General features: G+C 37.6%; 1 protein-coding gene across 1 annotated transcript in view; it reads left to right on the forward strand.

Moving 5' to 3' along the window:
• Positions 1 to 13,722, forward strand: part of CRISP1 (cysteine rich secretory protein 1) — a gene marked incomplete at both ends in the record, with an annotated part of 29,098 nt that extends 15,376 nt beyond the window's left edge. Inside the window, 7 exon segments of the mRNA XM_082663481.1 lie at positions 3,295 to 3,423; positions 7,230 to 7,324; positions 8,495 to 8,639; positions 10,176 to 10,238; positions 10,242 to 10,267; positions 12,378 to 12,466; positions 13,595 to 13,722. Of these exon segments, the coding sequence (XP_082519607.1) occupies positions 3,295 to 3,423; positions 7,230 to 7,324; positions 8,495 to 8,639; positions 10,176 to 10,238; positions 10,242 to 10,267; positions 12,378 to 12,466; positions 13,595 to 13,722 (675 nt within the window).
• Positions 13,723 to 27,434: the final 13,712 nt, after the last annotated feature.

A 27,434-nucleotide genomic window follows, 5' to 3' on the forward strand; every position in this document is an offset into this window, starting at 1 on the left:
AGAGAGGAAGTGAAAGAAAAAGATGAAAAAAAAGTGCAATAAGGGACAGATTGTATGTGTATGTTCTCTGAAAAAACTGATTTACAGAATTCTTTTCAAACAAATATGCTTGGCAGTGTGTGGGAGGAGCTTGAGAGCAATGGCAAATTGCATTGCGTGTATTATTCTGCACAAATCACTTAACCTGCTTTTTGAAAGTTTTCTTTAAAATACGAACCAAACTGTTAGCCTCTTCTGCTTCCCACTCAGCAGGACTGATTCAGAAATAAATTTGTCAGATCGTAAAAAGAATGTACCAAACAAATTTAATAACCTATGCTTATTAATATCCTAGCATCAGCAACTTATATCAAATAGAAATAGAAGAGAGGGTATATTAGCTCTGATTTGCTCCACTCACAATGACAATCATTTTTAGCAGAGTGATCAGACTTTACAGAATGTCTCTAAATCATGTACATACATCACTTGTACCAACGTCACACCTCCTCGCTATAGGCAATAGAGAATTCAAATCGAACCTTGTTGTTTTATGTTAGTTTCCTGTTGCTACTGTAACAAATTCCTATAAACTCAGAATCTTCAAACAACACAAATTTACTATTTTATAGTCTGGAGGTCAGAAGTCCAAATGGGGCTCACTGAGCTAAAATCAGGATTCAGCAGGAAGACCCCAGGGGACAATCCTTTTCCTTGTCTTTGTCTACTTCCAGAGATTGCCCATATTCTCTAGCTCATGGTCCCTTCCTCTATCTCCAGAGTTAGTCGTGGCTAGTTGAGTCTTCCTCATAATCCATCATTGACACTGGCCCTCTCTTCCACATCCAAGTACCCTTGTGATGACACTGAGTTCATGTGTATAATCCAGGACAATATCCCTACTTTAAAGTCAGCTGGCTAGCAATTTGAATTTTACCTGCTACCTTAATTCTCTTTTGTCACACAATGTAACACATTCAAAGGTTACAGGGATTAAGACATTAAGTCTATTATTCTTCATGTTTGGTATCTAATAAGATATAAATTCCTAATATTTTATGATCATCAACTAACATGTACCTCTAAATAATCTCAATGATATAAAGAAAATATTACATTTTTTAATGTACCCAAAATATTTTTATGATGAGCTGAAGCTAATAGTTTTGGTAAAGAACATGAGTGCCTTTTTTATTTTCATATGCTAAATAGGAGAAGTCAAAAGTCAAAGGCGCTTAATTCAATCAATGAAAGAAAATCCACATATATTAGATTACTGGGGTGCTGTTTTGGATCTTTTCACTCACACTTCTTTCCCAAAGAGAAACCAGGTGGAGCTCTTGCCCAGTACACAATCTTCCAGTAAGCTGGAGGTGCGGCATTTTGGAGTCCTCATCAGGTATAGGCTGTGACCATCACGGTGGGGAACTAAAAAGCCTTGGAGGAGAGGTTTAAGAGAGGAAGAGTTCAAGTTCTGAGATATCAGATGGTTGAGTCATCCAGGTGGAGGCTGAAGTCCCTCCATATGACTGCAGAATTTGGGGTGGACAAGATGAATGGTTTTAGGAGACCCCGTTTCTATAAATGAGAGAAACTGACAGGAAAACCATTGTAGGAGAGTAAATGTTCAGGAATGATGTAGGTAGAGCTAATTGCCATGAGTTTCACTGGAGCAGGGTTGTTTTGTTTTGTTGCGGTATGCGGGCCTCTCACTGTTGTGGCCTCTCCCGTTGCGGAGCACAGGCTCCGGACACGCAGGCCCAGCGGCCATGGCTCATGGGCCCAGCCGCTCCGCAGCATGTGGGATCCTCCCAGACCGGGACACGAACCTGCGTCCCCTGCATCGGCACGCGGACTCTCGACCACTGCCACCAGGGAAGCCCAGAGCAGGGTTTTTTTAGAGGAGCAAGGAGAATTATAATCTGAAACTTGTAAGGGTATTCTCATGGGTTCCCAGCCTTCCCTCAAATCTAGCCCAGGCTACCTGCAGAAAATAACACCTCGTGAGTGTGCTTTTGAGGAAATCATGTCCACAGGGGACAGTCTCTAGAGGAGTCTACTGATTTTATAGTTTTCTCCCGATATCCTTAAACTGTTGATATAAAATAAATGACAATAACTACTTCTATGTTTGAGCAAGGTATGGCTGAATCCCATCCATTCAGAAACTGTATTGATAGTCTTGTGGTAGTTGAGGAATAGATAGATACCACTCAAATTATACTACGTAAGCTTTGTCACTTAAAAAAAATAGTATGGGGCTTTCCTGGTGGCGCAGTGGTTGAGAGTCCGCCTGCCGATGCAGGGGACGCGGGTTCGTGCCCCGGTTCGGAAGGATCCCACATGCTGCAGAGTGGCTGGGCCTGGGAGCCATGGCCGCTGGGCCTGTGCGTCCGGAGCCTGTGCTCTGCCACGGGAGAGGCCACAGCAGTGAGAGGCCCGCGTACTGGGAAAAAAAAAAAAAAAAAATAGTATGAAACGCATGTGATATCTCACACACACACACACACACACACACACACAAAAGATGTTCTTTATAAAAATTAATGCTAACCGAAAATATTAAGGCCATGCATTGTTCTTAGTGAGTTACAGGATAAAAGGTAAACAAATGAAAAGAACGGTCACAAATTCTCGACTGTAGTTGATTTGAATTCTATTTTGGTTTTTTTAACAAATAATAAACAAAACTGTTATTGTCAATTCCATATTACAAATTTTTTTTGAATTCTATTTTGTATGTATACATACTGATACAAATACCAATGTTTTCTCATATGAGTAAGACAGAGATGCAGAACCTGGGTTGAAGATATTAGAGGTTTTGTACTCAATAATGAATCTTTTAGATTCTCCTAGACACATACCGTTAAATAATATTCAAGTGCAAGTGTTTATTTGGGAAGCAGAGAGAAGGCTTCTAGGTGGGGTGAAGAATGTGCCAAGGAAGGGAAGTCGGTCAGTAAAAGGTGTAATATTATCAAAACATCTTCCACTGTGGTGCACATTGCCCAATAAAATGCTTCAACAAGGTCCAAAATACCAATCCTAAATCTGAAGAAAACCAGTCACAACCAGAACAGTCACTGTTCTCTAGAATTGTATAATGTCAGGCTGACGTTTAGAAGTCCTCAAAACCAGCACTGGAGAAATGGAGACTAATATACTGAGATGTTGTAGATTACAAAATGCTGTAGATCACTATTCATTCAACATCAATTATAAATTCATGTCACAAAGTCTACAAGTAATATATTATGCATTGCAAATTCCACTTAAAAGAAGTAAGACTAATTAATAATTTTCTGGTAACAGGCAAAACCACCTAAAGTTCCATATGATACACTCCTTATGGAACCGGCAACTGTCCAAGAAGAAATAGTGACTGTACGTAACACCCTCAGGAGAGGAGTATTTCCACCAGCCAGCAACATGCTAAAAATGGTAAGATTAATTAAACAGTAACCACAGCAATGCCAATAATAGTAACGGTGTTTACTGAGATTTTATTAAGTTCTATTTGCTTTCCATATACTAAAAGTTTGGTCTTCACAAACAAACCGATCATGCAGCAGCAGAAGAAACAGAGGCACAGAGAAGGTAAGTAGTTTTCCCAAACTCATAGAGTTAGTAAATGACAGAGCCACAATTCCAACGCAGAAAGTCTAATTTCACTCTTAATGGACCCTAAGACAGTGCTTGTCAAACTTAAGCGTGCTTAAGTATCAGCTGAAGAACTTGGTAAGGCACAGGTCCCTGGGCCCCACTCTCTGAGGTCTGATTAAGGAGGTCTGGGGTGGGGACCACTCCAAGCTCCTAGATGATGCTGACGCTGCCGGTCAGTATCGTCCGTGTAGCAGACTTTGTTTAATAAATTACAGAGACATTTCACAGCTGTCTTCATTGAGCAGCAGCCCAGAGGCTAAGACACTCTCTGAGAATCAAGATGTCCAGGTTCTAAGCCAGGTGGTGCTGCCAGATGAACAAATATTAGCAAATCTATTTCCCAGTTTCCTGGCATCCCATAAGAGAAAAGAGAAATTGTTTTTGCACTACAAACCTGCTGCATGAGCAGACTAGGTGCTGTCAGACAAACAGATTTAGGGACTACTCAGGTGTATTAGGTGATTAGCCTCACCTATGTTATATCCCGGAAGTATCACTCAGGTTTTTGGTATCGTAAACCTGGCTCTTTAGCCCTGGACTGGCTTAGAGTAACAAGGGTCAGAAATAATGCAGGCTATGGGAAGTGATTCTAAGAGACAGCTTCCTCATGCAAATGACAAAGAGGAAGGAAGCTAGTGATGAGAAAAAATGATTTTGAAATTTATCTCTTGGTCATCTTAGAATCCAGAACAATAAAAGCCAGTAGTAGCACAGGCACTCTTGCGTTGTGAGTACTGTAGCTAACATGCATATTGTGCTTACTACTGATTGGCAGGCAGTCTTCTAGAAGCGTATTGCATTATTTCATTTAATCCTCTCAGTCATCTTGTGATGTAGATGATACTATCATCTCTATTTCACAGATAGTGAATCTGAACCTCAGAGAAATTCGGTAGCGCATCCAAAGTCCTAAGTACTGGATCAGTACAGATTCAAATACAAATGGCCACAGCTCCAGGCACCTGCTCTTAACTCTTTACCTTCCTTAGGACAAACAGGGTTCAAAATCCTTGGTTTCCAGATGAGCAAATAAGTGTAGCTGGGATGTAGTAAAGAAGTTACAGAGTGAACAGAAAACAGAAAACAGTTACGGAGTGAACAGACTTCATTATTGTGGATTCAAGGTGAATACAGAGGAAACATTAGAACATATTGTTTGAATATATAGAATGAATATATTCAAGTGCTGAGGTGCAAAGGTATGAGAGATCAACAAGATGATAAAGTAAGTGCACCAGTAAAACTGAGTAACATTTTAAAGGGAATATGGGAGTTGAGTTTTTCCATAAATAATGCATAGGGCACAGATAGAAAGGAACTGATAGAATTACAGTAGAGCTGAAGAGCCAATCACAACTGCCAGGCAGAGATTTTCCAAAAATGAAACAAGTTTCTGCACATGGGATTAGCACTTTATGTGAATAGAACCATTGATTAAAGCCAGAATTCATAACTTTGCTGCAATAACCATGAATACTTACTTTTGATTTTAATCACGGATGTATCACAAAAAAAATTAGCATCTTAGCAACATTAATCAGAGGAAATATCCTAAAGAGCTTCCTCAAAAGGTCTGAACTACAGACTGTTTGCAATTAATGTTGCAGGTAGTTTACACAGCAAGATAACAGACTGAGATGGAGATTAGCATGCATGATGCTTACTGGGGAATATCTCCAGATTTACACCGACCATGGATACAGAGAGAGAAGCAACATAGGGCATACAAAGAAGTTTGGTTGTGATGTAGGCATAACAGGGGCCTCAGCTAATCCTACGGGAAGCTGTACAACTAGGACAACTCAGTACAACCTTGTCCTGCGTTGGAGGGAGGTTACATGGCACTTATAGTTACTACAGCTACTTGCTGTTAGATGTGGGCTGCCACAGGGAAGTGAGTATTCTCGCCAATGAGGATAATTTTAGAGAAGACAGTAGGGCAGGACTCTCAGCTTAAGAGGAAATAAGTGCTTCAGTTCAGAAAGCGATCTGGGTATGGGTAGTGCATCACGCATGCACAACTAGCAATCAGCAGTAAATTAACCAGATAAGTTCCAGTCCTACTTATTTGGTAACCTGGTCATAATAGGCAAGATTTTATGCTCGTGAGTCCCATGATGGTATTCCCGCTGCCAGGAGATGCTATGCCCTAATGGGATGTGTTATGTCATCTCTACTTTTTCAATTAGATGTATCCATCACTGAAATACATCTTTTCTTGCATGAAACAGTCAAACCCTAAAAAACCACATTTTTACTTTGACCCTAGGCTAATGAGTTATTTAATTAACCTCACAGTTTAACCAATTCATCAACCTGAGGGGTAATTCTGTAAAACTCACACAGATGGCAGCCTATGCATATAAGAGAGAAACTTCTTTGATGTCAGAAAAAATATTGAAAACCTAAGTTAGGGCATCATCCAAAAATTATTCTCAAGCGTAGCTGAATGATTTATGTGAAAGCCTGTAGTAAATAAGAAAGGCCACAACTTTTGTTGGTAATAATGTGTTGCATGCAGGTATCGGGACAGTCTTTTAAGGGGATGTGCATAATGTGAGAATGAAAGAATGCCTGGGAGAACATCCGTCACATAGTCCCATAACTGGTGTGGACATAGTCCCGTGTCCTTTGATTTGTGACTCATTCAAATCACAAAAATGTGTTATCCTTTTCTACACAAAAGACCTCATATTTGTAGATACAAACTTTGTCTCTTTTTAGTAGATTTTCTGCCTTTCATGAACTTTGGAGAAAAACCCAACAAAATGCTTCAGCTTAGCACAATTGACACACATCACAAGTTAGGAGCACACACGCCAGAGCCAGAAGAACCTGGATTCCAATTCTCTTTTTGCCATTATTGGTTGTATTATCCTGAAAAATTATGCAACATCTCCGCACCTCAGTTTCCTGATTTGCAGATGGGGATAACAACAGTGCATCCCTTGTAGAATTGCTATGAGTAAAGATGAGAGAATATACATATAGAATTGGTAAGAGGTCCTGGCATGAAGTATTAGCTATGATTCGCTATTATTATTATTCATAATTTAGATGGAGATGTGTAATACTATACATGTTTCTAATCACAGAAATATTTATTGAGCATGTAGCATAAGATTTATCATGTCACAGTTGTATTGCATAAATTATCACATTAAAACTTTTGAACAAGCTATTGGGTATGAATTGTGGGGCATATTTTACAGATGGAAAAAAAACTGAGATTCAAAGAGATTAAATAATGTGTCAGAGGTAAAACTACTAATAAATGATGGGATGGATTTCTAACCCTGGTCTGTTTTACTGGAAGCATTTACTTAAATTCTTTAATATTTCTGAAAGAGAAGCTACAACTGAATGTTACTGCCAAATTTTGATTTTGTAAATTCAAGGGCTAAAACAATGGATTGAAGGATTTGTCTTTCTCTTCCAACCAAAATATTTAAGAGAGGTGCTGTGATTTAAATTGTTAGCTAATACAATTGAGGATATTGCTAGCCTTGGATTTTTAGAAACAATAAACTAGAATCTTATCAAGGAAATGTTAATAAGGCCATGTGCTTGTATTTCACCTGTAGAACTGGAGTGAAGAAGCTGCAAGAAACGCCAGAATGTTGTCAAAAGATTGTGAATTGGTAGAGAGCAATGCAGTTAAGAGGCGAATTACAAGCAGGTATATGACACACCTTTCTGCTCAAAAGTTCTCAGGAATTGTTAAGTAACCTGGTATGGGTAAGTTAAGTCATCTAGCCTGTATTTACATTTGCCCCATAAATGGTAGGAATTGTGGCCCACTGCACTGTTTCATTATTATTAATTTTTGAATTTGGAAATTCAAATTTTCAAATTCCTGATTCACCAAAAGAAAAGAATCAAAGCTCTCACTATCACAGAAGAATTCAGTAATATGATGATGACTAGCTGGAAAGCTGTATAACTAGAAGGTTTCCACTCTATTTATTTCAGCTTCTCACAATATTACCATGGGGCTATCCTTAGCTGTGGAACACTAACACAGTTGAGAAGTGAGTTATATCCAACTCTACTAAGCTGCCCATGAGAACAATTTTAGGTGCTCATAAATGAGTCCATCTCATGCCATGTATATTAGGTGGATCCCTGCTGGTTTCCAGAAAAGCCATCAGTACCTCCTATACAAGTAGACATTAATAACATTTATAGGATACTTGTTTATTATAAATATTTTTAAATATTAATGAAACTTCCATATTTACAGATCACTGGGCATCTTTGCCCAATGTTGTTAAGCAGTGAATTAGCAATGTGAGTCCCCCTGCTATATTTACAGATTATTGGGCATCTTTACCCAATGTTGTTGAGCTGTGAATTAGCAATGTGAGTCTTCCCTGCTCCAGACAAGGGCAGTTTACTCCCAAATATCATATCTGATCAAGGCCCACGTCACAAGAGGATGGATGGTTAAATGAGCACATACTTATTTCAAGGTCTATGCGTGATGAATACCTCTGTGTGGCTGCTTTCAAGCCATGGGCCTGGTTACAATGCATAGGTTATTCTGATTGGTTGCACCCTTCTCCATCAGCTTGGACATGGCAGAGACTGAAATGTTGGTTGATATGATTCCCAAGCTTGCAGATCATCTCCTACTGTCAAATTCTCAGCAAACTTGAGCACCACAAGTTTATTCATCACTGAGAAAGAAAACTGTTAGCAGAGATAGAGCTGAGTTTGCTTCCTCTTATCAAACATTGCTTGGATGCCCAGTGAAACATTTGTAGAATAAAAGTACGAAAAGTATCCTTATAAAGTATTTCCAAATTTTGTAGAGTACGACCTAGCCCTTTTTCCTCCTTTCAGATACTTTTTGTGGAGAAAATATGCATCTGACATCTTATCCTATCTCATGGTCAAACGTAATCAGAATCTGGTACAGTGAGTCTAAATATTTCAAGTATGGGGAATGGACCTCGACAGATGATGACATGATGATTGAGCATTACACTCAGGTAAACTGTGTGCTGGCAAATATACCCATTGGTTAAGTGACTATAAGCATGCGTGGAAAATAGGCGAATGAGAACCATGGAAAATCATTCTATCCATTTTTTGCAAACTTACACCCTTTAAAGATTTTTGTTTACTTTTAGTGGGAAATAATATTTGGAAACCAGTATCTGGGATCTGGGTATGTGCAAGGACAGAGAAAAAACTAGGGAAGGGGTTGGAAAAGGAGGCTGAAACTTGATAAATGTAAGAGTGGAAGGAGATGAACACAGAAGGGAAGTGGGACTCTGTCACTGGAGCCTTATTAGCTATCATCAATTTTACATTGTATTTTAAATGCAGTAGAAGTCATTAAACAGGTGAATGATTTAACCTGATTCGTGTTTTTAAAATACCATTGGGCTTCAGTGTAGATAATAAATTAATTCTACAAAAATGACTTTGAATATCTAAATCAGGTGAGTTATTTTCCAGTACAAAATAAATTAACAAAACTCATCCAGAATGGATAGATTTAAACATTGAACGTGCAAGAAATACAAAAATGGAAAAACAGCTGTTGTCCCCAAAGCAGAAGACTCAGATGTGACTGCAAAATCTGTAATAAAATTTACTTAAAATAAAGCCCACTTAAGATTAATGTTAAAAGCTGACAAAGATAGTACATTTAAAACTCATAGACTTAAATCACTCATGTATAGCAATGCAGACATTTCTAGGTAAAAGATTAGCAAATAGCATTCTTCTTTTAAGACTGATATCCTTGGACAAAAGCAGTATGTGCCAGGAACCCAAGAATATTATAGCATTAGACGATTTATTTATATAATTTACGTTATCAGACAGAGGATTAAAAACCAAAATAATTACCCAGAGAGCTAAAAATATGACAAATGTGTGACGTCAGTTCCTACTTTCCATTTCTTTTAGATAATAGACTAGCCCCACTATTTCCATCAAAGGAGCATGAGCTCTATTACTTTGGAATAGTAATTTAATATTTCCTCTTCCAAACACTTAAAAGGTTTATTATTTAATCCCCACCAAATACCTATGATGTAAAAGATAATATTATTATATTCCATTTGAGGAATAGGAAAATAAAATTTCAAGACATAAAGCAAACTGGTAAATACCATCCCACCAGGAAGTGGTAGAGACAGACTTCGAACCTGACTCAATTTTTTCTCCAAGGTCAACTCGTTACTCTCCACCATGCCAGTTTTTTGATGATTAAGTAAAGTCCCTTCCATGCTTTGATTTTTATATGATCACCAAGCAGCCTTCATCAGGTTATTCCATATAGATTTGATAAGAAGAAGAGAATGAGTCAGGGTCAGCGATGGCAACTGGGTGTGCATATGTATGTGTGTTATCTAGACACATGGGAATCCTCCTGTTTCTAGGACTTCCTAATAAGCCATGCTCAAAGCATCCTAAAAACATGTGTGTTTATTTTCAATCAAGGATAACAATATTCGGAGAGTAATCATTTAGCAAACTACCAAATTGTTAATAAAATAACCTTATCTTTACAGGTTGTTTGGGCCACTTCTTACCTTATTGGCTGCGGCATATCATCATGTCGTAAAGGAATTCAGTAACTCTACATTTGTCACTATTGTCACGAGTATGTATTTTACAGCTTAGCTTCACATAGCTTTTAGAAATATATTTCCCTTACTAGTTTCCCTAACTTAGTTTCTCAACCATTATAAAATAAAACTCAAATAAATATTTCTTATCAGTTAAGAACTTTAGGGATACAATGTCTTTTAGCCAACACCTAAAACACTACACCCACACACACATATTTTTATTTATATTTTTCTAAATAAATCCTTATCTCAATATAATGTTCAAATTAGGCACTATTACCAGTCATCTGGCTATGTGTTATTCCTTCCTCAAGTACTATTAGTTAAGAGAAACAAATTTCATCTAGCTTAAGCAAAAAAAAAAGGATATTTATTTTAACAATGCAAGAGTATTTTTAGAATGCAAGGGCAAAAATGCAGTGGAGTATCAAGAATGAACAAATGAAAAAGCCAAGTGTTTTTGTATTTAGCATTTTAGTATTGACATATGTATTTCCTTTAGAAATTAAATTTACATGTTACCAAAGGTGTGAGCAACAATTCCAAGAAGAGATCCTCTGATTGCTCTGGTTAGGGACAGCTGTACTCCTTTGTCTTGTCACCTCTGGTTATGAAGCAAGGTCAACTTCAGAAAAGGTAACTGCAAGAACCCACAGGGACCCACTTGTGTGGCTTGAGTGGTGATTATCAGAAAGCAGGGATTGTTCTGAGCTGGATATAAACCTCCATTAGTTTACTACAAATGCCAGTTTAAATGTTCTTCTGCTAAGGAAAGTTGTTGGTCTGCATATGTCTCCTTCAGCTACCTGTGCTTACTTGTTCAATACACAAGTCTTTCCTCCATAAGATGAGCTCCAAGTATGGTAATTATTGAACTCTCAGTTCCCATGTGTGTAGCACAATAAAAGATACGCAACATGAATCAATGAAATTGATTTCTCTCATAGTAAGTTACCATATTTACACTTTAAATGAGGCCTCCACTGTCCCTGTAGATTCAATAGATGTAACATATTCATACAGTAGCTCTATGTGGGCTCTCTTCTGGTTTTATCATGTCTTGATTTCAGTACTTAATATTTGTTGTGATTTTATCTGTGTGATTAGTACTAAAGACAGTAAGGTCTCCTTGCATATACAATGCATCAATTGTACTAAATCCTTATGGGAGCTCATGGTCTGCAGTAAACTTCTGACAACACAGAAAAGTAGAATACATGGGGCTGAAATAACGAGAATTTTCTCAGCCAAAGATGAGGCCAAGAGTCTGACAAAACCCCTTGCTGAATTAAGTAATGTTTCTTTTATAAATTCAAATTTTAACAATTCATTCAAGGAGAAATATATCAGATAGAATATTTACTTTATTTTTTATTCAATATTAAGTGCAAATCAGGAGTTTGGGGTTTTTTGAGCACGCACAAGCCACTCGTTCTCCTTGCTTGGCCCTGCAATAAACCTTCCTCTACTCCAAAAGAAACAAAGATTTAAGTGAAAATCAGCCAAAATCCCCATTGTTTTCTAGATATCTAAGGGAAGACCGTCTTCTCTGAAATTTTAAATTGGCTCAAAACAGGAAATTCTCATTTATTCTCTCTCCCCAAACTCCAACACTTTGGCTTTATCCATGTTGTTGTACTTTCATCTTTTATAATAGTGCACGTGTTTCTACAAATGACACTGACATGTATCAAAATTCTCATGATATAGGGCAAGATGAAGTTACAACATCTCCAATTTGACTCACTTAAAAATTTTCTTACATTATTAAGAACCATGCCCTTTTACATAAATGTTTATCAAGTCCTTATGGGTATAAATAAGGATAACAGTCCTATCATAAATGTTTCTAAAGCCCCCTGCTTGTTAGAACTTGACTGTCCAAAGAGATGCAAATTGTCTCAAAATATTCTTAGCACCTCAGAGTTGCCTGCGGTATATTCAAAAAGATAAATTATTCTCATTCTAAGGCTAGAAATCTTACATGTCATAGCGATTACATACAAGTGGTTACAAGTGGTTTTCAAAAATTGTTTCATTGTTTTAAATTATTTTAATTGATTTTCAATAGTGAGTAAAATTTTATATGCATTTTTCAAACATCAATTTTATTAGGCCCTTTTTTCTTTATTCTTTTTTAAGGGGCAATGATCCTGACAAAAAGAATGTGCCTCATAATGAGGGAGCTCCATGCGGAGACTGTCCAAATAACTGTGAAGATAAACTTTGTAGTAAGTTTTACATCTCAGTGTGCTTACTCTTGACTGTTGATCTGGGAGCGATGTGTCCTTAAAAGCAAGCATGTAACAATATTGTACTTTTCTATTACTTTTTCTTCAATCATCCCAAAGGAAAAATCAACGTTCTCTGATTTCCCTTCCCCCACCCCCAGAGTGACCCAGAAGACCACTGATTAAATCTTTTGGATTGGAAATTAGAATGTCCAAGTCTAAACTCAAGGTTCCACCCTAAAGCTTAAAGTTCCCACCCTAATATGGGCACCTCGGATAACATGTTAATATAAGTATAAATTTTTCTCTGCTCTATAAAAAGTTTCTTGGCTCTCTTACTGCAGCCCTGAAGTTAGACATCTTGCTTTCAGGTTACCGGCGTTCTCAGATTACTTGCTGGTCATAACCTCCCTAACCTGCCTGACCACTTATCATGGCCGGCAATTTCTTACTGAGTGATCCTTATTCTTTGAAGTTTCCACTGATACACTGGAAGATATTAGCTGATGATCACACTGTCCATTTACCGCACTTCCTTTTATTTCCTAAGTAAATCTTACCTAAAATGTAATATTAACCAAATGAGTTCCAATTACATGTTCATTTCCTTAGATAGCAAAAGTTTCTTTTTATAGAGCTTCCTGCAGGCATAATTCCTTACTCCACAGGGATATGTTTATATCATAATTTTCAATAAGTTTGTGGAGAAATAACAAACCTCCCCCCCCAAAAAAATATCCTTTACCTTCAGATTTGTAAGACCAAAAAACTTATTTTCCTTCACCTGACCAGGTCATTCTGTTTGCTTTTAAATCCTATCACTTTCAGTAATTCATTTCTGAAAATAAATGTACTTGGAGAAAGATCATATATCTACTAATTAGCCTTGCTACAGGGAATGGGGTAGGTTTTTTTTAATCCAAGAGACAAAAGCAATGTCTACAATGGAATTGAAAAATGCAACAGAAGTGAAATGAGAGTAGAAAAGAAAAAAAGTATTACTTAAGAATATTGACTATATAACACAGAATATACATCTCTTAAGCCCTCTACTCACCTATAAATGCATGAGAAAATGAGAGATGAGCTTTTGAGTCAATATTGGGTAACCCTGCTTCTTCCTTTCAGCGAACGCTTGCATCTACTACGATGAATACAGTAATTGTAAGACACAGACACGAGGTCCTGCCTGCAGCCACCTGTCAGTTCAACGACTCTGCAAAGCTAGTTGCCTGTGTCCCACTGAGATAAAATAGCCTTTGTTATTTGCAGCTGTAATGTGCTGTTGAATCATACCTTTGACCTTACTTCGCTTCAGCAGTTTCCCCTGCATTACATGTGGTTTTAATTACACCGGAGATCTTAATTTTCACTAATCAAATATGGGCATCAGTATGTTTACGACAGTGCCCCTCACTCCTGTTCTCATACATCGTGAAGTAACACTGTTGTAAACTTTCTTAAACCTGGGGTGAATATGATTGATGAAATATGACTGAACTATGAAATATGATTTAAATATGCGGCAGTTCAACACGTGCCTCATATTTAAATCATGTGATGTCTCGTTCTCAGGTTGACATGATTCAGTGGACTGGATAACTGATTCAGCAACCTGTGCTAAAGGAGGGTCTTTCCCTGTTTGTCTCCTTCCCCTGCTTTCCCAGGTCTCCAACCGCCCTGATGTTTGTCTTTCCTGTACAATTTACATGCACGAATAATTCTTCACTTCTTAACTTTACTTCTACCTTAAATCAACCATTAAAACAATCCACGAAGCAAACAAAGAGTCCAGTCTCATTACTTGAAAGGTAAACATTGGTTAATTGGAAATGATTTAAACGTCTCATTGTTTCCTTGCCATGTCTATACACATCTGTAAAGCAGGGCAAGAAAACCGCGTGAGTGCTTAATTTAACAAAAGATGTATTCATCATTAATTACATGCAAGGGGTAATCCATATATGGAGGATATTGTCTCCCTCATTTCAAACCGAATTGGAACATTAAAGAAGCCTAGTGAGGAGGGCTGTAGTAAACAAAGAGCCCATGGCTCTTCATTGGATGAGTCCTTGCCAAGAAAGCAGAGTCCTTCGTCTTCCTGTTGGGCTCTGCTATCCTCACAGGGTACGAGAGCTTCCCCTTTTGGTCTCCTGACTCTACTTCATTGAGGTTGCTGTTTATTAATCTTTCACGAGGGCAACTTTTTGAATACTTCCCAACCTCACTCCAATGACCACAGCTTATCAGGAGTGTTTGTGGACACAGCAGCATTCTTACTCCTAGACTTGAAATCTCATGGTATGTTCCAGGGTCACCATCAGGGGGAGTGTCAAGACTGGACTCAGGAACCCAAATACATTGTTCTATTAAAAACGGATGTGTGTGGAGACAGCCCACACTCTGTCTATGGAATGTGTATCTCTCTAAATAAACCTGCTTTCAGTTTTTTAAAAAAACATAGATGTGTGTGTGTGTGTGTGTGTGTGTGTGTACATATACTAATGGATGTCCAGAAAACCTGTAAAACAGAGGTAGTAGAGAGCATCATTGAGGGCAAAAACCTGATTAGATTGTTGGGTTTGTAGTGGAGAGCAAATGGGCACAAAAATGGATCCAGGATACAGGGAAACTTGAAGGAAAGACAAACTGAATGACTTCGATTTGATGCCATAAGAAAAGGTAATATATCCAGATTCTCAATTTAAAAAGCTCTACAATATAGGCAGAACACTCTATGACATAAGTCACAACAAGATCCTTTTTGACCCACCTCCCAGAGAAATGGAAATAAAAACAAAAATAAACAAATGGGACCTAATGATACTTCAAAGCTTTTGCACAGCAAAGGAAACCATAAACAAGACCAAAAGACAACCCTCAGAATGGGAGAAAATATTTGCAAATGAAGCAACAGACAAAGGATTAATCTCCAAAATTTATAAGCAGCTCAATAACAAAAAAACAAACAACCCAATCCAAAAATGGGCAAAAGACCTAAATAGACATTTCTCCAAAGAAGATATACAGACTGCCAACAAACACATGAAAGAATGCTCAACATCACTAATCATTAGAGAAATGCAAATCAAAACTACAATGAGATATCACCTCACACCAGTCAGAACGGCCATCATCAAAAAATCTAGAAACGATAAATGCTGGAGAGGGTGTGGAGAAAAGGGAACACTCTTGCACTGCTGGTGGGAATGTAAATTGATACAGCCACTGTGGAGAACGGTATGGAGGTTCCTTAAAAAACTACAAATAGAACTACCATATGACCCAGCAATCCCACTACTGGGCATATACCCTGAGAAAACCATAATTCAAAAAGAGTTATGTACCATTAAAAGAGTCATGTACCAAAATGTTCATTGCAGCTCTATTTACAATAGCCAGGACATGGAAGCAACCTAAGTGCCCATCCTCGGATGAATGGATAAAGAAGATGTGGCACATATATACAATGGAATATTAGTCAGCCATAAAAAGAAACGAAATTGAGCTATTTGTAATGAGGTGGATAGACCTAGAGTCTGTCATACAGAGTGAAGTAAGTCAGAAAGAGAAAGACAAATACCATATGCTAACACATATATATGGAATTTAAGAAAAAAAAATGTCATGAAGAACCTAGGGGTAAGACAGGAATAAAGACACAGACCTACTAGAGAATGGACTTGAGGATATGGGGAGGGGGAAGGGTAAGCTGTGACAAAGCGAGAGAGAGAGGCATGGACATATATACACTACCAAACGTAAGGTAGATAGCTAGTGGGAAGCAGCCGCAGAGCACAGGGAGATCAGCTCGGTGCTTTGTGACCACCTGGAGGGGTGGGATAGGGAGGGTGGGAGGGAGGGAGATGCAAGAGGGAAGAGATATGGGAACATATGTATATGTATAAGTGATTCACTTTGCTATATAAAGCAGAAACTAACACACCATTGTAAAGCAATTATACTCCAATAAAGATGTAAAAAAAAAAAAAGTTGCAATAAATGATCTAGAAGGAAAAAAATTAAAAAAATTAAAAGTTCTGCAATAAAAACTCATTTCTCTTCAGATGTAAATGGAAGCATGTGTAATAAAATTATCCAAGATATGCAGATGGACAACTGCCTATATTAGGGGTCATTGTTCTAAGCATTTGGTAACCTGGTCATAACAGCTAGATTTCTTTACTAGTGAGGGCATTAGTATTCCCTTTGCCAGAAGATCTTATGCCCTGATTGGGTATTTTCTGTCAGTTCTACCCCTTCAGGTACATATAGTTTGATAGGTATATGTCTTTTGGTGTGAAATTATTAAAAACTGTAGAACCATGGTTTTCTCTCTAGTCACTTCATTCATCTCAGGGTTTAGAAAATTCATTCACATGAAGGGTAATTCTAGAAAATGACCACAAGATGGCAGCATATACATATTATCGTTAAACTTGTTTTGAAGCCAAGGAAAATTAACTGTTAGATTGATATCCTAAAATTATTCTAAAGAGTAGCTAAACGATTTGCATAAAAAGATTATAGTAAAAACAAAACAAAACAACCTCCACACTTTGTTGGCAACAGGTCACAGTCCTTTAAGTGGATGTACACAATGAAAGGATAATAGCATTAGGGAGGTTATTCGTCCCACACCTACTGATTACTTGTAGAATAGCTGTTGCTGACAATGACCTGATAACATATCTGAGCCTCAGTTTCCTCATTTGCAAATGGGGATAATAATAGTCCCTCCCTTGTAGAGTTGCTGTGAGGGTAAAGTAAGGGGGAAATATATACAGAATTCCTAACAGATCCCGGCATGTTGTGTTAGCTATTTTTATAATTCACAATTTTCCATTGAGATGCCTGACACTATAGTTGCTTCTAATCAAAGCTGTCACTTATTAATTGTGCTCATAGTATAAAATTTAGTATATCACAATTGTATTACATGGAGTATCTCATGGTAATAAAGGTAATACATGGCCTTCATTAAGTTGAGGTAGTTTCTTTCTATTCTAGTTGTTGAGTATATCACAAAAGGGTGTCGAATTTGTTCAAACACTTTTGAAAACAGTTGAGAAGATTATGTTTTTCCCCCCTTCCTTCTCTTAATGTGGTCTATTAAGTTGATTTATATTTGTAGGTTAATCCATCCTTGATTCCAGGAATAAATTCCACTTGGTCATGGCATACAATCTTTTTAATATACTCCTGAATTCAGTTTGCTAGTATTTTTGAGGATGTTTTCAGTAATAATCCTAAATTTTATTGTAGTTCCCTTTTCTTCTAATGTCTGTTTATGGCTCTGATGTTAGCATAACACTGGCTTTTCAAAATAAACTAGAAAGTTATCCCTCCTCTTCAATTTCTTGAATGAGTTTGAGAAGGATTCATGTTAATTCTTCTGTAAATATTTAGTAGAATTCACCAGAGAAATGTCTGGTGCTGGGCTATTCTTTGTTGGGAGATTTTGCTTAAAAATTCATTCTCTTTATTATGTATAGGCCTACAGAGCTTTTTTATTTCTTCATGACTTAATCTTGACAGGTTGTGTGTTTCTATGAATTTGCCCATTTCTTTTAGGCAATTCAATTTCTGGCATACTATTGTTCATAGCACTCTCATAATCCTTTTTCTTTCTGTGATTTTACTTATTTGTCATCTTTTTTCTTAGTCAAATCTAGCTAAATGTTTGTCAATTTTGTTGATGTTTTTGAAGAACCAGCTTGTTGATTTTCTCTACTGTTTTTCTATTCTCAAATTTATTTATCTCTGCTCTAATCTTTATTGTTTCCTTTTTTCTACTACCTTTGGATTTAGTTTATTCTTTTCCTAGTTCCATCAAGTGTAAAGTTAGCGAGTTGACTTGAGGTGTTTCTTTTTTTAACATAAACATTTACAATGATAAATTTTCATCTCTGTTTTTCTTTCTCTGCAAACCATAAATTTTTGGATATTGTGTTTCGTTTTCTATAATTTGAAGGCATATTCTGATTTCCCTTGTGATTTCTTCTTGTCCCACTGGTTGTTCAAGAGTTTTGTGTTTAATTTCCACATATTTGTGATTTTTTCACATGTCTGCAACCATGCCTGCTGAACTTGAAGCCAGCAGCCAGGGATCAGGAATTCTGGGTATTTTTCTGAAACTTGTCCTGTTACTCTTCTTGAATTTCCTTACCACAGAACTGCTGTGGAAGGCAGGAGGAGAAGAACACGCGTGTTTGTGAGCAAACCTTCAAAATGCCAACTTTATCTGAGTGCGTTGTTGACAGTACACTGGTATTGGGCGGCAAACTCAAGTATCTATGGACTTTTCCAATCAGCTCTTTAAATTGTTAATTCAGGAGATCGTGTTGAGAAAGGAGGGCCTCCTTTTTCAGCCACGCCCTGGGCATTTTGAATCCTGATATTATCTCCTTCCGGCTCGTACTGTTCTGTTCATGTATGTGAGCAGACATTTATTTTCCTCATCGAGTGATGGTAATGACGGTAATGAGAAAACGTGTAGGGTTTTCACAGCGCATCCCTGGAGGGAGATGGGGGAGTTGCGCGAATAATTCAGTTGGCTCAGGACTGCGCTGAGCGCATAAAGCCCGGTGACGTCGCCCGCACGTGGACGGCGGGGTATTTTACACACGTGGCCGGAGCGGTGAACAGCAGCCGGTCCCTGGCCGCTGCCCTGCAGCACAAAGATCTGGGCTCTAAGCCAGGGTAAGAATTAGAGCAGGCTGGTTTAGACTAATTCTATTCTCCTTTAACTCAGAAATCTAAGAGCTCACAGGACAGCTACCCAAGGGATTTTGTTTTTGGTTTTTTTTATTAGTAAACTAGTAGTAAAACCCTAGCTTTCTGCTTCACAGTTCAAAGTAAATAATTTTATCTTACACCATAAAACTATGATTTCTCCTGTACTATTCCTTCAGGTACATTTTAATCTAATACAACCATTTTGCAAACATATGAAATGACAGGGCAGTCTTCTCCAAGTCGGATTTCAAGCTCAAATATATATGTATAGCTATACAATGCATAAATACACACACAACCGTACACACATGCACCTCTTTATTACCTCAGAATGAAAATGCAAATGCATTTATTAGCCTAAGAGTGGCACCAAATGGAAATGTATGCACATACATTTAGATACCAGAACCCTTGAAAATAAAGCAGTTGTAGCTATTAATGTTCCTCTTTGACAGTTTTTTAAATTCCTCAAAAAAAATGAAACAGCATGAATACTGTCAATATATCACAACGGCCACATTAGGTTTTGTGATATACATCATAATATAAAGAGCACTATTAGAGCACAACTTGGGAACCATTAAATCATTCTAACTCATTGTTCTATTCCATTAGTGTCAATGGTGAAACCACGTAATAGGCTTTACTACAAACTTCACCTTGGTAGGCCACTGTCTCTAATAACCACTTCTCTATGATGTGGTATCATACCCAGAAATCCAGGGAGAAAATAAAGTCTCCCTTATTTCTTTTTTATTGGATGGGTAAAGTTAAATTTAGCTGTAAGTAAAAAAAAAAAAATCCTGAAGCTTTGTTCACTAACTGCGAGTTGCTGCTACTTGTACAAAAAAAAATTAGGCAGACCTTGGAAGAACAGTTTGAAATACATTTAAAACCTGGCAATGCTGAGGCCAGGGTAGGCCGGGCAGTGCCTGCAATTACGATGTCATTTTTGAAATGCAGTTTAGCACATTTGTCCGCCTCTTTACACTTTTGTTCAGGAGCAGAGTCCTGATTATAGGAACACTGTAAGTTTCAAACCTGCCCTTTCCCTTATTCTCCCCTGGTTTGCGCTGTACCCTTTTAAAAAGTCATTTGGGCACTTTGTTGAGGTGAGGCTGGGAAGGACTTCAGCTCAAACTGAGATCAATTTTCAAATGTTTCAGGGAGAATCGTTGTACAGTGTTCTGTGCCCCTCTTCTTTACAAATAGAACCATTTATTCCCCTCCCCCTACGAATTTAGTCACAATCCTTTCGCTCTACTTCTTAGATACACTTACAAATATAATGCTCACTGCAAAGATTTCTAGTACACGATAGACACCTTTGTTATTGGCTAAGGACGTTTTAGGATAGGATAACATAAGTGAAAGTCAGATGCAACTGCATAAATGAATAATAATATAACGAATGACTGAAATAATTCATCATTTAATACACTACCAGATCAAAGACAAAATTCTTTATATTCTCTCTGTTAACTTTGATAAATTGTAAAGTGTTTAAAGAATTATTGATTGTAAATAAGTACTTTTTTTAAACATCTTTATTGGAGTATAATTTCTTTACAAAAACAACAATCTACCCTTTTCAGGTGAGCTTTGAATAAAGCCAGTTTAGGGCACTGAAACAGAGTATTACTCTAATGGCTCCATTTTGCTTTTGATCCATTCTTTAGGAACAGACTTAAAAAATAATAATAATACTACATGTATCCCTATGATAAGATGATGTTTTAAACTTAGGAAGAGAAAGCAATACGGCAAAGAGGAACAAATAACAAATACATTAAGGGAAGTAGAAATAAGTCACTAGGAGCTGAATACTTCAGAAGGATAAACAAAAATCATAGTGAGGAATCTGGTAGATGTATGTTTATAAGAATTATCTAATAAAAGGGAAAAAAATAAATAAATTTGGAAATTATAAAGTAGATAAAGTATAAGAAATATAGAAATCCGGTCTCATACCCGGTAGACTTATTTAAAGTGTCCTCATGCCATGAAACACTTTTAGATTTCTCTGTTAATACTGTTAGATTTCTTTGTTAATTTGCTTACCCACATCACATGTACCAGACTGACATAAAAACATGTCTCTCCATCCCTCCAATTTCTCTTCCCTTCCGTTTTCTTTTCTTCTTTCTCTCTGTCTCTCTCTATCTGCCTGCCTCCCTCTCCTTTTCTTATCTTTTTCCCTCTGTCTCCCTCCCTTTCCCTCTTCTGTCCCATCTCCCTCCTGTTAGCTCTCTTGCCCTCTCTTCTTCTTTCTTTCCTTCCTTTTTAAAAAATTAACAGTCTTTTTCAATGCTGGTTTATGCATAATATGTTTGGAAATAGCAATGCAGGAAAGTGTTAACATAGCACTTCATGGAAGGGAAATTAAAAATAAAAACCTGAGGTATTACGGCTTTTTTTTAATGAGGATTCAAACAGAAAAAAACATAAGCTTGATTTGCTGTCTCTGTTGCCTAAAGAAAGTCTTTTAGCTAAAGCCTCACCTCTGACCTTGTTCTTTACTTTCAGGGTATATTGTATTCCTCTTTTTCGTTACATGTTTGGTTTGCAATGTCACTGATGTTAATAGGAAAGAGAGAGAATTGCTGTTTGAAAAGTCCATGCTCTGCTTTTTGAAGGCTACCTTTATTTTCTATTTTTGTGATATTTTCTTTTTTTGCTTTTGAAAAAAATCATGGTAAATGTCAACTCTTAAATACATTGGAAAACTTACCTGAGTCAAAATTACAACATTTAAAAAATAATAGATGTTATCTTCTGATGTCAAATTGGCATATCAGATTTTATCACTTAAGAATTTAATCTCAAAGTGTCATGAATAAACTGGTATCAGAATTAAAAGGAAAACATTGTTGATGTTTGTTCTAAAGCACTGGTTTTAGGCTTCAGATGGGGAACACACTAGATTTGATTTGTATCACACAGTTATCAGACAGAGCAGTTGTGTCTTCCAGATCAAAGGAAAAAAAAACAAACCCCAAGTCAAACCATGTATTACTGCTTCTTAATTTCATTTACCTTCTGATTCCAGAGAAGATTTTGCTGAAGGCTTAGTAAGAGTAAGAATCTACAGGGAATGCTTCACTTGTGGCTTTGCCTAATTCTACATTCCTTCTAGATGGAAAATGGTGACGGTTGGAAGGGTGTGGGGAAAACTTTTTTTTTTTTTTTTTCCGGTACACGGGCCTCTCACTGTTGTGGCCTCTCCCGTTGCAGAGCACAGGCTCCGTATTCACAGGCTCAGCGGCCATGGCTCACGGGCCTAGCCGCTCCGCGGCATGTGGGATCTTCCCGGACGGGGGCATGAACCCGTGTCCCCTGCATCGGCAGATGGACTTTCAACCACTGCGCCACCAGGGAAGCCCCGTGGGGAAAACTCTGCAGTAGGATTACACTATGGCTAATCTGCAGGATCAAATAACCTACTTATTACTGAATATGCTAATCTATTTTCCATATTCTGTACATCCATTCCAATTTTAAGAAACAGTGCTTAAGGAATCTGGATTAATATGTGATCATAAAGCCTGCATGGAAAACCAAGAAAAGCAATGCCATTAAATACTCTTTCATAGAAAAAAAGAAAAAAAAAAGAATTAGAGCAGGCTGGGAAACTGGAAATGCCCAGCCCGGAGGTGGGGGTGGGGAGGTAGGTGGGTGAAAAGTGGGGAGAGAAAGATCTGTGGGGTGAGGGGTCTTCTGATCCTTCATGCCTCTTCAGGCACTCAGGTTGGTACATGGCCTGATTCGGTTCAGACAGATGACAGAGTGGTCAGTTTTGTTGCTCAGCACCTAGCCACCAAAGACTCAACATCCTGTCTAAGATATCCTATTGAAACTCATTACCTATTGCAAAAGACAAATCATTCTAGTTATGTGAAACACTGAGTCATAGCAGAAACCTGAAGTCATTTCTAACTCTGGTTTTTCATGAGATCAAACTAAGAGTTTTAGTTTCTTATGTTTTGAACAAACAGTTATTAGAAACTGTATATTACAAATAATTAGAATCGTGACTGAGGACTCTTCTGGACTTTATGTAATCTGCTGGCTTCCAGGAAAAGACGTGAAGAGATATAGGTGGGCCCCCCTAAATCCACTCAATACATGCCTGGCTATTTACAGAAATTACCTTCTAAGGAGTGTATGGGTTGGAGGCCTAGATAAGGAGCTGAGAGTCTTGAAAGTGTGCTGTGATATTCCAAGGAAGTCGGTCAACCAACAGTTAACTGAGCTTCTTTAAAAAGCCCATACCTTGGGACTTCCCTGGTGGCACAGTGGTTAAGAATCCACCTGCCAAGGCAGGGGACACGGGTTCGATCCCTGGTCTGGGAAGATCCCAAACGCTGAGGAGCAGCCAAGCCCATGCGCCACAACTACTGAGCCTGCGCTCTACAGCCTGTGAGCCACAACTACTGAGCCCACGAACCACAACTACTGAGCCTGTGTGCCACAAGTACTGAAGCCCACGCACATAGAGCCTGTGCTCCACAACAAGAGAAGCCGCCACAATGAGAAACCTGCGCACCACAATGAAGAGTAGCCCCTGCTCGCCACAACTGGAGAAAGCCCGTGCGCTGCAACAAAGACCGAACGTAGCCAAAAATAAATAAATAAAATTAAAAAAAAAAAAAAAGAAGCAGCTTACGTCATTGTTAGTGTTTAAAGGAAATACCAGGACATCAAAACACAAAATGATGTCAGAAGGAGATTATTGTCTTAATGGTGAGATCAAATAAATGCAGTAAAGCATTAGAAAAACAATACGAAACAGCTGAGTCGTTTTAAGTTTGTGACAGGGATTATTGATACTACCTATCTCTTCTTCATGTCTTTACTTTAAATATTCTTTTTCCCTATTCTAGGATTACAAAACCATACACCATGCTCTTCTTGTAGACACCCTAGAAGAACCATATCATCCTGGTCTTAAAACACCTACAAGAAAGGGCACAGTACTTTTCCATTAGTAAGTATCCAGGTAAAATAATGGCAGCCAGCTTTTCAACTACGCACGAATTAGGGTTTAAAGGAATAAAATATCAATTTTTCTTTAAATATTTGTCACCCAAAGTGTCACTGCCTTCACTGATACAACAAAAAATTAGGTTGGGTGAGTGAGGGAGTAGGGAGAGGAAAGTGTCAGGGAGGAGTATGTGGCATCTTTTGTCTATTAAATTATGGAATTACGGGTCATCTAATGGAAACCTGTGGCATGATTAAGCTATACAAAATTGTCAGGCTCATGTGTATGTCTTTCAAAGAGCTGATAGGATACAGCTCTTTGGGTAGCAAAGGATACAACAGCCTAGATATCAAGTTAGCCAAAAGGTCTCCAGCGGAACTGGGCCTTGAGCATTGGAATATATGATTAGATCATAGTGATTTTTTTCCTATGACACCTGGAAGTAAAAACAGGTCTTATAAACACTTCTAAAACTAGCAGTTCAAACAACATGCATTTACAGAGAGAGCGTATGAGCTCAGCAGACTGCTACTCATTGCGAAGGGTAATAATAAAATATTAATAATTTCCATTTATTGAGTATTATATGTCAGGCATCATAGTAGGTGTTTTATGTACATTATGCTGTTTTCAAAGCAAAATTATGATATGATAATCCACAGTTTACAGAAGAGAAATCTGTAGATCAGAGAAGATTTTTCAAGAACTGATGGTTTCCAAAGACTGTGCTCTTATCCAATAAGCTATAGAAAGTTGGCACCGGGAAGTAAAGGTCACAGAAAGCTGAGCCACAGAAGTTCAGCTCTAAGGTAGGATCTTGGTTACCTTCACAGTGATTAACCAGTCTTCAGTGGTTATTATAGAAATACTAGGCCAAAAAGGCAGCACCCAGATTTTAGTTTGCATCAGAAGAGAAGAGGGCTGGCCAGGGAGTGAGGGTATGCTTTACTTACTTGTGTTAAAAGCTACATGGGAACCAAATAATGTCAAAAACAATGTCCGATAACTGGCAATGAAATTGGAAGCTATTGGTGTGAAAAATTCTGGTTTGGAATTGTATTGACTTAGGTTTACTTGCACAGCCAGAACTTTCTAAAACAGAAATAGATGTAATATATATTGTGCTCTAACCTTCTCTGTACTTTTCTTCTTCCTACAGACAAAGCAGATACTTCATCCTGCTCTGAAAACAAACAGTAAGTGATAACTCATTTATTTAAATGTGAACATTTTATTTGTCAATCATTTTTACTTTGCCAACGGTAAAATTATATATTTAACAAATGTACCCATGATTTTCAAACTTTATGGATAGTTATTGAGACAATGATCTTGAATTAATTCTACTCTCACTATGTCAAGTTGAAACAAATGCATTTTTTACATCTCATTCTAAAATGGATAATAGAAATAGTTCCCGTGTTTATGATCTTGAAACAAGTATACTAGAACTATATTCAATAGAAAACAATGTAAAATATGACAATTTGTATATATTGTATATTCTTCCATGTTAGTGATTTTTACTATGAACATATTGTATACTGTTGTATATTAACACAGGAATTGTTAAAATAAGGATAGAGTGTCTCCATTGAGCTACAAAATGTTTGATTTTCCCAGTTGAAACTATGTTTTCCTTTCAATGTGCATTGACTTGGACATCATAATTGGTTGAAGGTTAATTTCTGCCATTACTTAAGAACTTACCAGGACTTCCCTGGTGGCGCAGTGGTTAAAAATCTGCCTGCCAATGCAAGGGACACGGGTTTGAGCCCTGGTCTGGGAAGATCCCACATGCCGCGGAGCAACTAAGCCCGTGGGCCACAGCTGCTGAGCCTGAGCTCTAAAGCCCGCGAGCCACAACTACTGAGTCTGTGTGCTACAACTATGGAAACGCCTAGAGCCCGTGCTCCACAACAAGAGAAGCCACCGCAATGAGAAGTCGGCGCACCGCAACGAAGAGCAGACCCCGCTCGAGGCCACTAGAGAAAGCCCGCACGCAGCAACAAAGACCCAACGCAGCCAAAATAAATAAATATAAATAAATAAATAAAGGAACTTACCATTGGCATAGGTTAATTAACTCTTATAGGCCTCAATTCCTTCATCCGTAAAACACCACCATACCTGCGAAGGTAAGAGAGTGAAATTAGACATTGTATTTTGCCCTACACTGTCAATAAATGTTCATTCCTCTCCCTTTGATAATCACACTATTGAGAAGAAAGGCAATACATGGAAGAGGTACCAATTGTCCACTATTTACAAATCAATAAGGCCTGAGATGTACTGCAGATAAACAGTTTAGAATTTTCTTTTCCTCCAAGAATTTGGGGGTAGCAATTGCATAGGAAGACAGTTAATCTAGGCAGTATTCCTTTCATTTACAAAGTGAGTAATTTTTATATGATGAATGGTGGGGAAGAGAATATGAATGCTTCCTAAACTTCATGTTCTTTTTGATTCATCTAAAGGACCAAGGATTTTTTGACACATTGAGAAAGCACAATGTGGGCAACCCAATGCTGAGTGTCTTTTAAAAAGTTAATGAAGATATTAAGTAACCTTTGTACCCAATCATGGATTCAGCAAATTCGAACAGGCTAGATTTTCAATATATTAGTTCTATTTGTATTTTTTCTATACTTGGAAATTTGAAAATATAGACAAGTGTAAGGAATAAAATAAACATAACTTCTAATGCCTCCATTGGAGAAATAACTACTACTAAAGTATTTGTACATTTCTGTGTTATCACAACCCTGAAATCTTGATTAGAGTTGTGTATAAATAAAAGGACAAGAAGTCTACTTTTCATAGACAAGAGGAAAAAAACTAAGAAATGGTATACACTGAAAATAACCTTTGCCCTAAAATTGAAATAATAATCAATGCAAGATCATAATTAACTGTGGCGAAATCTGTTTTCTTCCATATTTTCTTTCTGATGGGCTTAGGAGCAATAGAAGTGGGCAGAGAGAAGTGGTATGTCCCTCACCTTTATGGGTATAATTCAAGTGCAACAGTCAAGTTCTTCAGCTTATTTTTTATTGTCCCTATCAGAGACAAGGTTGGTTCTATTATGATTCTACTGGCACCGTATGACAGTCCTCTCTTGTTACATTACTTATAAATTTGGGAATCACGGCTCCTTTGAGATAACCAAGATCATTACATTAGTTCTTCCCTCCTAGTTAGAGGTCCATGTACTACATGTTTCAATGTAGACCTTTGTTCTCTTTG

This window comes from Grampus griseus (assembly GCF_964374135.1).
Source record: "Grampus griseus genome assembly, chromosome: 10".
NCBI classification, from domain to species: domain Eukaryota; kingdom Metazoa; phylum Chordata; class Mammalia; order Artiodactyla; family Delphinidae; genus Grampus; species Grampus griseus.